This window comes from Seriola dumerili, unplaced genomic scaffold (assembly GCF_002260705.1).
Source record: "Seriola dumerili isolate Sdu_G_001 unplaced genomic scaffold, Sdu_1.0 BDQW01000478.1, whole genome shotgun sequence".
Lineage (NCBI taxonomy): Eukaryota > Metazoa > Chordata > Actinopteri > Carangiformes > Carangidae > Seriola > Seriola dumerili.
The window spans coordinates 4,270,518-4,285,256 of record NW_019174733.1 but is presented as its reverse complement, the minus strand read 5'-3'; the positions used below and the strand labels follow the sequence as shown (position 1 = coordinate 4,285,256).

Here is a 14,739-nt window from a genome sequence, read left to right as displayed (position 1 = left end):
TTTTATTGATTAAGAACTCAGGGTACATTTCCATGATATATTTGGGTGCAGAGTCATTATCTCCCAAACAAGAACCCAAAGTATCTGAGGCCATATTCAGAATGATGCAGCCCCATGCCCTCATATCCATAATCATTTTACAATGCCCTATATGCATACCCAGCTGTTGTATGCCAACCTAAAGCCATCTGCCCATGCATAATTCCCAGATTCCTTATTGTTGGCTACACACACACACACACACACACACATTACTGTATTTCAGCACGTCTCTGAATAATGCAAACCTGAAGGCTACGCACGATGGATCCATATCTCATTGATTTCCCGTTGACGACTATGAGAAATACGGCTGGATCTATTAGTCATTGCATATATTGTGCTTATGTGTCACTAGGTCAGATCAGTTTATATTATTTCTATGTCACACAAAGAGACCCACTGGCTTTTTGTGATGGGTTGTACGACACCAGTGAACCTCAGTAAGATACGATCACAGGAGCTTTCTATTAGTAAGCTCGGCAGCAAGGCATGATATCCTGCTTTTGCAAAGAGACAAAAGGGCTTCTTTGATTCTACATGTAAAGATATTCATGTCTGTAAAGCTCTGTATATTCTGCATAGATCAAAAGAGCCAACAGCTACTGTGGAGGCTGATAGATAAAAACTGCAAAGGCAGTAGTGGCAGTGACCTTGGGAAGCAACATACCTCAGCATGTCAGACAGCATACATTCCCTCTGCAGGTGTGATGTTGCTGATATTCTGTCGTTATGGTACAAAAATTGTAACTTGAATAAAAACACAGCTGGTGTATTTATTAATTTGAGACATTTCGGTCAGCTCAACCTTCATCGGGTTGGAAAAATTATAATTGACATACTACATGCCACAATTTGCTAAGCCTGGATGCTGTTTTAGGTTTGCACTTTCAAGTCAGCATCTACCATTTCAGAAAGGAAATGGCTTTCCCTTGTGCATGTGAAATGAATCTCAAAAAAGTATGCGCAAGTGTTTAATATCAGTACGCCTGGCTGGGACTTGGTGTTGGAAGGTCGTGACTGAGGGGAGCGGCAGTCAACTTGATGAATAGCCACAATGATGAGGTGACTCTATTGTCCTACTCGCGCGTCAGTGGACATTGTAGAAGAAGCTGATTGTTCAACCAGACACACATCAGCTGCAAAGCCAGTTCTAACTAAGTTTCATCACCTGCTTTACAGAGGAAACTCAAGGTCCATGTGACATTTCTCCTTAGACAACACAGACCTGAGCTGTGTCACGTAGTGCTACGGTGCTGCTATACTACTGTTCATACTTGCAGTGAAAATTCCACCACTGAGTTATGCTCCTTAGCCTAAACTACATCCAGACCTTCTGGCCTCGGCATTACTCAACCACAGGATGGAAAGATCACGTAGACTCGAGGGGGAAGCTTGGCGGCAACAAACGAACATCCATCTTATCCACTATATCTTTTGATGCAGCGGATGTGGCAATTATCCTCTGGAAAGTCAGTATATTTAATTTGGGTGTTTTGGTGGAGTTAGGTGACCTGCTTCGAATATGTGGTGTTCTAGTGAATCAGCTTGTGGAAGGCTACTCCTGAAATTGTACCCTGTGTCTCCTGCAGATGTGTGGTTGCATTGCAAAAAAGGGTTTTAGATGTCTGTGGGTTTGATGTTATGACGGTATGATTGATTTTTATACACACTGGAAAGGGATACATTTCCAGATGAAATAGGCTTTTGATGAGAGGTTTTTCCCCATTCCTCAGTCTGTGGACTTCGGCTAATGTGGCAACTGATCAGCTACGTTTTCTGTCTCTGGTAGTTCAGGAGCTGGTTGCTAAGATCCTTATGAATCTTCAGCAGGAACATGATCTTCATGGTGCTCTCATCTATAGATATTATGTAGATATTGATAGCAGTATGATATGGTGTGCATTGAGAAAAATGCTTATAGTGCTGTACATGACATTTTTAGACATATATTGCTGTAATAGTGATATCTTGTTTACCCTCCCTTTTTAAGCGTGATACTTAATCAATTAAAATTACATGAAGGCCAGAAATGGTCAAAATAATATGGACATAAAATGAAATTCAAACTTCATATATACAGTATGTATATATATATATATATATATATATTTATGTGTGTGTGACCTAAGTGTGTGACCTAAGTCATTCAGTATATACACGACTACACATACTATATGAAATTATTTGATGTGTGGCATCATTAACATAGCAACTGGCTCAGGGACCTTGACTTTCACAAAAACCAATGCAATAAATAATATTATTGTCCCAGGCAACATCAGCTAAGTTTTAAGATTAGCTTCAAATTTAATGATAAAAATTAAACGTATCATAACAATATTATTGGTGATTGTGGTGGTTTTTATTGATTTGGAGCTTTTAAGAATAGAGTTTGTCAGATAAATGTGCAAACTGACACAATCCAGTCAGACTTCTCTCAGATTCACCGCTCAGAGGAAAGTGAAAACAGGCCTATTATTGCCAGAATTTATTTTGAACAAATAATCATACACCATGCTGAAATGGCATACGAAAATCACAGGTCATGTAGCATGATTCCATTACTGATGCCTGATGACATTTTTCTCTAAATTACCTACAATCCCACAGGAACTAGATGGAACCCCCTCCATGCTCAACAAAGTGACCTGCATGTAGTTCTGTGTTCAATGACAATGTGTTTACTGAAGGTTTACTTGAGGTCGAAATTTAAAAATAACAATAAGTACTAAATTGCAGCCCCGGAAAACCTTACCTAACATTAAATCTTCTTTACTAAATAAACAAGTCAGAGCTAAAATTCAAAAAACAACATATTATTTATCTATTTAGAGTGTAAGACTCAAAAAGCGCTGTGTGGGTGTGGTTTGACCAGAATTGATTGACAGTGGCCTGGAAACATGAGAAAAGGCCACGGCCAAGATGTACGGTATGTAACATCCCCTTTTCCCCATCATGGCTCCGCCCACTTGAAACCAGTGAGAAATAGAGAGAGAGAGTAGTGAGAGTGTACAGACAAAAAGACAAACAAAGAAATCTCTAATATGGAAGAAAACTGGTCAGACTTTGGCTGACATTTTGGTGCGTTCATGCACAACCCCTTCAGTCAAAAGAATCCCCCCTTCAAGAAGCTAATTGAGAAAATACGTTTTCAGGGCTTTTAAATCCTAATCCTAATCAAAGAACTGCCCAGGCATAATGGTGACAATTAATACCACCATAGATCTTTAAATGAGGAAAGTGCAGTAATTCAAACAGAAGCAATTTTATATTCTATTAAGCCTAGTTTTAATTACAGCATTAGCCACATAGTGAAATTGCTTAATATTTCTGTTTATGCAAAGAACATAATCCAAAACTTTTTCATTTCTCATAAGAAAGCAAGAGTTCCTCATCTTTTACCCAATCTCTTTTTTTTTTCCTGGACCTTCGGTAAATTATGACCATGAGCTTACAAGTCATAACTCAAAAGCAACATGAATACATATCAGCGGCAGACTTGTGTAGACTCGGTGTTCGACCTTTGCATAATGAGGACGGTATCTGCAGGTGGCCCTCCCACGCTTCAGTCATCATGCTGTTAAGCTCTGTGCACACATGCACGCTCAGTGCAAGTTCTTAATAGTTTAACAAAGCTTGCCACGCTCCTTTAGTCAGTAAGTTATACCCAGGTATTCCCCAGAGACTTTCTTGGCCATCAGAGACCGTGATCCATTTCCTTGGCAATATTTTTGACCTGAGCAATGGGAGACCTGCTGGCATGTCCTAAAGTGGCTACTAATGAAGAGGGAAAAGAGCTCAAGATGAGGGACAAGAGGAGAGCAGAATGAAGGGGGGGAGAAGGGAATAAGAGGCAAGGACAGCGGGAGGAGAGGGATCCTGGAGAGATGAGCACAACAGAAAAGGAGACAGAGCTTCAACAGACAGAGAAGAGGAGGGTAAAAAGAACAAATGCCAGAGGGAGAGTGTTTATCTGGATGTCACACAGGGGAAAGGGATGGGATGCTGGGATTAGAAAGACAAATCATTTCATTCACAAAACAGAAGCTTTACAGAGACACATCCAGCCAGCAAAGTGAATTTGGATTGTCAGCTTTGACTGCTTGAGATAATGATGCATAAAATAGTAAACTGTCAGATTACTCTGAATACTTTTGTTGTAGACTGAAAAGCAGCACATTAATTTTGCATCTGAACATAAACAAGCGGTCCTCGTTCTTTAGTTTCGAAATAATTTAATCAATACAATTTAGAAAAAACTTGTGTGCATAAATATCAAGTAAATTTACTTTCAGGGAAAACCACTCCAAAGTTCAAAATCAAATCAATACAGTGAGAACACAAAATTCAAGGTAATTTAGTGAGCCCAAGGGCATCAATTAACATGGCTTCTGTGTGATGACATTATCTAGGCAGGCTTTAGATCTCTCAGATTTCCTTTCATCCCAGTTGATCCTCATATTGCTTACGGAAACAGTCTCCCACAGGAAAGAATTCCCAGCAACGCTCCTGGTACATTTTCCACACATAGGATTCCTGGCAAAGTTAACAGAGTGGTAATAAATATTTAACTCATTAACAATTCCAGACTTATCCATTCTAAGACAGTGAGTTCACTGGATGAGTAAAATAACAGTGTCCACAGAGACACATATTTAAATTTACATTCTGTTTGTCTGGCCCAGTGCAGACACATTTTCTACGTTCCACCTCGCAGCTCCCTCATTAATCTACACCTAAGAAAAATACCACACTGAAAGAATACACACAGACGAGTCCCAGGACCCAACTCAATTTGAAAATAGCACCCAATAGTGCAAAATGTTTCAGGCTGATAAAAAATTGAAAATTTTCTTCCTTTTATCAACTCTGCAGCATCACATCCAAGATGCATGCTGTGCCGCAAAGATAAATCCAAATCATTCTAAATGAGAATGGATTTATCTGTTTTATATTATGCTGTGCAGCATTTAGAATTAAACATGTCCTCATTTATTCTGATGCACATCCCTTTCACAGATTTAAGCACAATAAGCGTTGCATGAGAGAGACACAGGAGAAAAAGGGAAAAAGATGCAGCTCTTTAAAATGAAAATATTTATGCTGATTTATAGCGCTCCTCTTACACCTGTGTAACAGTCATATTAAAGTGAAAAGAATTAAAATACTTTCCCATTTCAATATCTTTAAATTTATAGCTTTAATACTGCAGTGGTTTAAAAAAGAAAAACCGAGGGCTATGTCTGTGTGTGTATTATCATAAAATGTGTGTGCCAGGACTGATATGGCTTTTGAGGGACAATGTGAATGCAGATTCTGTCTTAGCTGAAAAGGTTACACAACAGCTTTGTCATTACCATAGCAAATGCTGGAAATAATAAGTTAGAGACATGGAAGTATATTTTAAAGAATGTGAGATATGGCAGTTGCAGTAGACTTGCTCTTACTTTGACTAGATTATACAATTAAACAGAGGAGATAACTATTATACCTGTCCTGTGTGTTCAGTTTCATCCTTGTTTATAAGGTACATCAGAAAAAATCTGTAAGGAAACAAAAGAGGGATTCATGTAGCAATGAACGTCCCACACATACTTGGATTCGACAGGTGGAGATAAACACTCGGGTAGGAAGATGTAGAAGCTGTGCACAAGTCCAAGGATTGAAGTGATTATGGAAACAGTTGTTAGGTATTTCAAGTGGAAAGCTGTGTTCAGACATGACAATCAGGTTAAATATTTATTTTAATGCTTTAAATTTTCTGATGACTGACAACATGCAAGTAACTCATTTTATCAAATTGTGAATGATGATGTTTCAATCAGTAGACCGCTATCAGATCAGCTTAAATGTCACATGAAGAACCACCATAGATACACAGACATGAGCAGGGAAGAGTGCATCAGTCAGGGGATGCGAACACTTCTAGTGGAATCCTTAGTAATTAGGTTCAATGAGCTCCCGGCACTGGCAAATATTGATGTGGCAACAGTGCATGATGTAACAACACCTTCCAAATAACAGTTTTTATCCATCCACATAGAAGAGACTGTGTTCATTAACTCACTGATCAATTGTGCTTCCTGACAGGTGGTTTATTCTGTTTGTTTTGTTTGGGTTAGAGGCAAAACTATAGAACCATCTTAAACTTTGATATAATCCTTTAGTTGGCATGTTTTTTTTTTTTTTTTTTAAAGATGACAGACCTGGGCAATTCTTCTGTGCTTTCAGTGTCTTAAAGCCTACACAAATATTTTCTCACTTTTATTGGCATTTCATTTCTGTAATGATCTGATGTTTTTATTTGATGAGTGTTTTAAGTTTGTTCCCTGTTTGTGTATGTATTGTCAAGTAAACGAGTATAAGAGGACTATCGTATTATGCTGTTTGTAATTGAAAAAGCTTTCCGACAGTGAGTGGTGTAGATGCTGCAAGATGCGTTAGTGTCCTGCTCATGTCTATATGTCTGTTTGCATAGAGGTGGAGCTCCTTGACAGTTTAAGCCAACAGACCAAAGCGCTGGATTTTTTCCTTCCATTTTTTCCTTTCCTTCAGACTGTGAGGTGCTCAGCTTTTTCACTGATTATCATTACAACCCGTGAGATGATGTTAACTGATGTACATATTAGTAAAAAATAAACAAATAAATAAATATGAAACAAGACAGTTTGAATCACAATTATAAATGCACATACGGAGGCATACTGTATCAAAATTTGGCAGAAGGTTTATAGGGATATCATATGAATGATTAACCACTAAGAACAGTGATGGAGGTTTTTTTTTTTTTGTTTGTTTGTTTCTCATAAAGGTTTAGTGGTGGTGGAGCATGCAAACTATTTATGGTTCACTATATCTGAGAAAGGCAACAAAACAAATGCCAGCTTTGTCAGTAACAACATATCAAGTTGTGAGTTTTAGTATTTGCAAAATTATTTGGTTGAGACAATGAATCATGAGCTTGGATTTAACTCACAGATAGTTGGCCAAGTTGTGCTCCTGTAGAGTGTGAGTCTCAAAGCCATGAGGGACTGTATCAAAGTATTCACTTCCTATTCCACATATAAAACATTTGGTCTGCAGGAGGAGAGATATAACACATGTAATGATTCATGAAACACACTTGGACAAACAGTATGTTCTCTAGAGTCGAAGTCGAAGAAATTAAAATAAAAATCCGAAACTAAAGACCAGAGGTTCAGTCTTGAGTTTACAATTTTTTGTATTGTTTGTTTTTCGTTTTAGTGCTCTGTGACTCAAACGATGTATTTATTCCACTAGCACAACAATATGACGCCTTTTAAGTTTTTTACAAAAACATTCAAAAGGACACCCACAAAAGGCAAAAGACTGTAAATAACAGCAACCTAATACTTCCAGGATTACTCACTGCCAGGTTTTCAGAGGACACAGAGGGACATATTTGCTGAGGATGTGCACCATTCTGGGGCTGCTAAACAGCCAAATTACCTTTGCCCGTGTTTTTGTGCTGGTACAGCGACAGAAAAAAAGCTACACTGAAATGTGTGGTTTTTGGTTTAATGCAATATTTAGGGAGACAAATTATGGATGGATGGAAATAGCGGCTGAACCTGATTAATTATTGCTGACTGCAGCACAGCAAACAGCATCTCAAGTTGAACTCCTGGGAAAAGCAGACATAAAATATGTGTGCACCGATTATTTTTTTGAGACACACACATAGTGGGAAAGAGACTATATAGAGATTAAACAAATGACAAGTATGCATTCAGCGACATCACATCTGTGCCCTTTATATTTATTGGGTAGCTCACCACTGTTTTTCAGATCGTCTATGTCTATGTTGCCTTGTTTCCTCAGTGGTTTAACCTTTAGAGTTGTTTGCCTGTTGCTAGTACAAACTCTACCTGTTACTGACTGTCAGCCTGTCTGACCACACAATGTCTCTTTTAACCTTACTTGTCCTGCCTGGAGGGATGGATTTATTATGGTTCTGTTTACACCTGTTGTAGCCTTTAGACACATACCACTGAGGGATGCATGTTCTGTGGCTACCTGATCAATAAACTCCACACACACACACACACACACACACACACACACACACGCCAAAAAAAAAAACATTGCTAACTCTATCAGTATACAAACATGAGTGAGACAAGACTTAGAGCCTGAAAGTGGAGAGCAGGTGACAAATAGTTGACAAAAAAGCAAAGGACGTGTGTTTTATCAAAAATATACACGCATGTGTGCTAATTACATTTTAAATGATTTTAAATATCAGGGGTTTGTTTATCTCAGATTGAACTCTCTGAAATTATTACGCACTAATTATCCAGGAGAAAGAGCTAATGGCCTCCTCTCATTAAGGCCAATGGTACAATGCTTCCTGTGACACGAGTTCCCACAACAACTAAATCTACTTGATCTACTTAATCCAGTGCACACACAGTCATCTCTTCACACACACTTCAAGTACTACTGACCTCAAGCTCACTTAGAAACTGACCTTAAGTGAACCTGCTGCTAAATCATCATGGTTAGATGGTCCTAGACATGCAATAGACTTACAGTGCATTTAGAAAGTGTTCAGACCCCTTCACTTTTTTCACATTTTATGTTGCAGTTTGGATGGTATGTTAGCAGTGTGCTTGTCTATGTTCTAATGTGCGTGCGTACAGAGGAGAGTTTTCTGTGTGTGTGTGTGTGAGTGTGAGTGTGTGTGTGTGTGTGTGTGTGTGTGACAAAGTGTCAAATCTCACCTCCATATCCTCTTTCACCTGTTCCTGCTGGTCACGAAGCTCCCCAAAGGCATCAATGATCAAGCCTGAAAAAAAAAAAAAAGGAAAAAAAAAAAAAAAAAGGGGACACGATTGTGTTTGTCTGTGTATCTGTTTGAGCACTGTATGTGAATGACAGGTGTTAGTGAAAATTAGAGACTGAGATGGACAGATACATGAATTATTCATCACATGGTGATTTTTGACTTCTCATTTTATGCATTTCCTTAAGCTGAGCTGTACCTGTACAACAAATTCAGCATGTGTGACTCACCCTGAATGATGGCCAAGAGGATGATGATGACGAAGAAGAAAAACGTGATGTCAAAGACGATGCGCTCCACTTCAAACTCATCTCCAGCAGGGTCTTCAATCTCATCACCAATGCCCCCACCTGCACGCACGCCCACATACATGTGGAACATGTAGCACTGAAAGAAATCATATATTTTTTTATTGTATAGTACGTATTTCACCTGAGGTAAGTGGGGAAAATGCATTTTAGTATCTAAGGAGGACAAGAGTATTGTGTCTCCAAACTCCAATATGTTGACCATTCAAGCTGTTGAAAGAAACTGAGAATTTATTTAATGCATTTTTATACCTTCCTCCATGTTGAATTGCTTTTGGGGGATATTTAAAAGTTTCAAACAGCCAGCGTTTTTATACAATTTCACAGAAGAGTGGAAGGTTTTTAATCAATATTCTTCGCCTCAGACGGTATTTCCCCACAAGGGGTTTATGTAAAAGTGTGAGGAAAAAGAATTAACAAGTTGTCTAGCAAGGACTGCACGGTGCTTTTAAGTGTCAAGGATGATATTTTCCTGAAGGAACTTGAACAAAAACAAAATAAAAACTGACGGCCAAAATTTCAAGGAACATTCAAAATTTGAAAGCGCTATTTCTTCCATGAAGGTTCAAAAGCAGACAGTAGAGTGAGGTGTTTTCTGTTTATCTTTGTATTCATATTGAATCATGTCACGTTCTACTTGTCTTAAAAAATCGTTGTTGTGGTGTCATAATGATGGGAAAGGGATTGAAAATGACTGTTGCTAAAGTGCTACTGAAAGTCAAGCATAAACAATAACACAGTGAGTGTGACTGAGGATTTAATGTAACATTCCCTGTCTCCTATAATAGTAGGGTTTTATTCAAATGCTAACACTGCCCATTCGCCTGCTTATGTGAGTGACAGTAAAGTCCACATTAGAATAGAGCAGGTGGTGGGGTGTTAATGTTGCGAATGGCCAGACAAAGAGCTCTGCCGAGGCTTGAGGGGCTGTATTCTATCCATGTGTCCATCATTTTATGGAAAAGCAGTGGAAGGACTAAGACAAGAAGCTGTTCTCACTTCAACAATGGGGATCACTGTCAGAATCCTCCTCTACCCATCTCAATCTGAGCAGCTAGGAAATGAGGTGTGTGGCTGTGTTTGTGTTACAAAGATAAACATAGGGAGATAAAGAGGATAGATAGAGGTATTTAGATATATGTGGAGAGACAGACTGCTGTGTGTGTGTGTGTGTGTGTGTGTGTGTGTGTGTGTGTGTGTGTGTGTGTGTGTGTGTCTCTAAATATGCACTTCAACTCACAGTAAGCATGTCATTGCACTTCATGTCTCGGGCGTCCTTGTCGTCACTTTTGTTGTAAAACTTCCTGAAGAAGTTGAAGGCCACCACAGTGTAGAGATACACCACAACTGCCAACAGGCCGACAGTCAGGACCAACTGACACACACACACACACACACACACACACACACACACACACACACACACACACACACACACAATTATAAAAGGACAGTGAGAGGCAGATGGACTTTAATACACTTCTTCATCTTAGAAAAGCCCCAATATAACCCTACAGCGTGAAAGCAAACATCACAGCATGTGAAATGCACATATGAACACACATTGAGACAGATGGGAAAGAGCATGAAAAAGAGGCCCCCCCCCCCCAAACACACGAAAACACACAAAAACACACACACACACACACTTACACACCTGTTTCCCATTGTGTGTGACAGAGGAAAGGATGGTACGAAGTGTCTTAAAGCCCATGGCAATGTCCAAAAGGTGGGCAGCGAAGAAGAAGTTGTTAAAATGACCCAGGACTGACATGAGCATGTACCAGGCCAAGTACAAGAAGGACTGCAAACACACACACACACACACACACACACACACACACACACACATAAAAACAGGCAATATAGATTACCAGGACAGAGAGACAAATGTGTATTTTAGATAAGGCAGAATCACAGGATATTACCACCATCACTTCTGCAGCATGTGCAATTGTATCAGACAAAATCTAAGCACAGTAGAACAAGAGCTTAAACAAATCAGAAATAAGTCATAAAACATCAGACGTGTTCTACACACACTGCTGTGTCATATTTTATTATCTGTGAGCATAAATTGCAGGATGTAACACCTTTATCTTGGCTTTGAAGGAACACGAGAGCACACACAAACAAACCAGGCAAAAGCCATAAAATCTGAGACACAACGGAACTTACATTGTCAGTGAACACAACTCCTAGTTTCCAGACCTGGTACTTCATGTCAATGGAGTTGAATCTGAAATAAACAGCATTATCACAGATACATGATGGCAAGAGCCAGGAAAATAAGGTCAAAATGTTCATGGCTAAAATCAGACCCTTGTTGCTACAGTGTCTTTTCTAAAAAGAGCCCATCTGTTATGTGGCTTCATCTCAGAATGTCCTGTTCTTCCTCAAGTACAACATAATGTTCTAGGACCTTCTTTTGTCTGGTCACTCCTCTTAGGTAACACATACATGCGCACATCCACACGAACACGTACACAATATTGGTGAGATGGCTATTGATAATGGCATAGGTTATTAATGATCAATCGTTTTCAGATGTTAATTCAAGGTGTCACTAACACGCTGGACATAACAGTAAATAAGCCCATGGTGTTAATGTTCATCAGGTGGGCTCATTCAGGAGTCACACTCACCTCTGCAGTAAAATGCATTAGAGACAGAGCTGCATCGATTTCCTTATTGGAGTATTTCTCTTTCTATTTCAATACCAGGCTGGCTGTATGTAAACATACTTGCAGCTATCGTACAGGGAAGGATCCCACATTGCCATCATCATTGCAAACTGCTTTATGTGCCGCCAAATACTCATCTGCATTCTACATTACCTGTCAAAGGCCAGAATGATTTATTATTTATAATACAAACACAATTACGGATTATTTGAATATCGTGCTCTGTGGTGCGTTATGCCTCGGTGTACGAAAAACATAAACAAGAAAAAAAAAAACATTTCAAACGTTCTCCTATTTCATAATCCACCATATTTTTGATCTGAAACTGCACACAATGCAAAATAAATGACAGAATAGATAGCTGCACTTTCACCTTGTAAGAATGCAGAACTGCAAGGAACTGGACATGTTTTTAATACTTCATCTACTCACAGAGCACCCCAGGCTGTGTCTTTCTTGAGCCACTTCCTTCCTTTCCTGTCAGGGCTGAAGTCTAAAGCAGCTTGATCCAGACCCAGGAGTTCACTGATCTTCTCACAGCCATAAAACTCGCCATACTTATCCATCACCTGGCAGGGCAAGAAGACAGGTTTACATAGCGACTAAAGAGAATTGCTTCTTCAGTGTCTTTTCATCTGAATAAAGAATGACAAGGGACAGCTCGAGGTAACAGGCTGAATTCCTCTGCACAGTCTGTGCCATAACGAGATGGCAGCTCTGCTGACAAGATGATGGTGCTGCTCATAATAGTTATTGAGCAAAGAAGTAAGTATTTTCTTGTGCCCCCCATAGTGGCATGGTGGTTGTGTAAATAACTGATATAAATATATAATAAATACAGATTATACAGTATTGATTTAGGATTATATTTTACTTTTTACTTTCCTACTGTTGCATATTTACAGTGAACCTTGCTAGTACATATTTATTTTATTTTATTTAATCATGAGACAGATGCAGAGTTTCTCCTAACTGCGCTGCTATGGCTCTAAGAAACTTTTTGTCACTTGATTTATTAACTTATAACAAGAGCCAACCAAAGTCTAGTTATATTGCAGACCCATTCTGTTATTACAAACATAAGCACTTCAGCATATGCTAAGTAATATCTACAGCCTCCAAACTCAAAAGTGGATTACCAGAAGCACTTGAAGACATTATACCATCTATTTTACTGCAGGCTCTTAAAATGATGCAATACAGAGTATTAAATGTAATGTGGCAGTGCTAGAATTACTTTATATAGACCAAGTGGCCACCCCTATGGTAAAAAAAAAGGCTGAAGCCCAATGTGGAAGTGCCTTAAAATGCATTGCCACTAATGGCTGCTAGATGCTGGCTTCAAAAATATTACTAGCTCCATGGAGATGCATTCATAAAAAAGGGGCCACTTGTCTCAATAACAATGAAATTCAAACGTAGTACATTTCTTTCATTATGGGCTAAATAGCCACTTTCATTTCTTTTAATGTCAGTGTTTGTGGAAATAAAAAAATATTATGGCTTACAGAGAGCATGTTTGCTAAAATGACAAACAATTCAGTCAATCAAAATCAGCTGTGGGCGGTGCGACATCCTTGTCCCACTTGAGCACCCTTCAGGCCACCTGTCCTTTGTCCATATTTACAACATTCAGTCAATGCAAAGACATTCTGGAGCAGTAAAATCAAGGCTTCAAAACATCCCTTCACATTTCTTTGAAACAGACAGTATCACTGCTTAAATGAACAGTGTATTTCTATTCATTATGTTTCCGGTTTGGAACAATATGCAACAGAAAGTTGGAAAAGTGTTCCTTGTTTAATAATATCATTTGGAAGTGGAAGCTAATATTCTCTCTGGCTTTTGTCCTTTGATGAGGACACCTTCTGATGAGATTCTGCTCTGACAGTTTCATTTGAGTAGTAGAGAGGAAATGTGCTCCTCTGAATACATCTGAAGACTTACGGTTAGATTTTCGTGACTGATTTAATGCATCTGTGAACCAGTAAAACCAGGTACAGAACTCCAGTTTAAGATTAGAATCCCACAGTTTTCTTTTCCTGCAGTAGGTTATCTACATTCTTCAAGCCAAACTTAAATGTTTTTACAAAAGAAAAAAGGGAGTTTCTTAAAACAAAGAATAATTTCATCTCCCTTCATAAAATGAGAAGTAATCTGAAAGAGGAAGCTGGGGGTGTTGCACTGTCTCTGGAGACAATTAAATGGTTTTGTTACCCGATAGGGGAATAATTACACCTGCCATGAAATGCTTCATTAAATTTCAGTTAGCTTCTTAATGTAGTGTCACCCACTGAAATATGCACACAGTTACAAACACACATAAGCACACCTGGAATAGGATGTGTAATATTTGTGCAGCCTTCTGAAGATCTTACCTTCCTTTTCACAAATTTATCCCAGTAATTACTTGGAAATGATCTGAAAAGATACAAACATAGTATCAAAAACATTAATAAGGAAAAAAAAAATTATTATTTAATTAAAAATGTAAAGACAACTAAAACATCAACGTGAGGGAAACATTTCTGTACTGTACACGACTATAAATAAATGCCAGCAGTGAGTTTATGAAACTTTAAGCTTAAAACATGATTTAATTCGATGTTACTCCAACGTCACCCCAGTTGATTATGTGACTATGAACATACGGTGTGTTAAGGACCAGTCGGTCCCATTGCCCTTTGATGTCCTCCTCAGGGGGCTGCTCTGTCACGTAGAGCCCATCAAACTCCAGCCTTCGTGCCACTTCCTTCTCACGTTTGAAGATCACCAATGGTACCTGCCAATCAAAGTCAATGGAGCAATCACTTGTCTCTTTGAATAAACACATCAGTGTTAAATTGGCAAAACGAAAAATCTCTGAACTTCAGACTAGCTGCATGGGTCACAGCCTATC

At 38.8% G+C, this 14,739-nt stretch overlaps 1 protein-coding gene across 4 annotated transcripts in view; it reads right to left on the bottom strand.

Moving 5' to 3' along the window:
• Positions 1–3,452: 3,452 nt before the first annotated feature.
• Positions 3,453–14,739, bottom strand: part of LOC111235207 (ryanodine receptor 2-like) — a 64,939-nt gene continuing 53,652 nt past the window's right edge. For all 4 annotated transcript variants that reach the window (XM_022763574.1, XM_022763571.1, XM_022763573.1 and 1 more), the window contains 11 exons: positions 14,492–14,622; positions 14,219–14,261; positions 12,273–12,409; positions 11,335–11,395; positions 10,814–10,960; positions 10,397–10,531; positions 9,079–9,235; positions 8,787–8,851; positions 7,019–7,119; positions 5,534–5,585; positions 3,453–4,578 (listed from right to left, as the gene is read on the bottom strand). In XM_022763574.1, the coding sequence (XP_022619295.1) occupies positions 4,483–4,578; positions 5,534–5,585; positions 7,019–7,119; positions 8,787–8,851; positions 9,079–9,235; positions 10,397–10,531; positions 10,814–10,960; positions 11,335–11,395; positions 12,273–12,409; positions 14,219–14,261; positions 14,492–14,622 (1,125 nt within the window). In that variant the 3' untranslated portion in view covers positions 3,453–4,482. The remainder of the gene's footprint in view (positions 4,579–5,533; positions 5,586–7,018; positions 7,120–8,786; positions 8,852–9,078; positions 9,236–10,396; positions 10,532–10,813; positions 10,961–11,334; positions 11,396–12,272; positions 12,410–14,218; positions 14,262–14,491; positions 14,623–14,739) is intronic.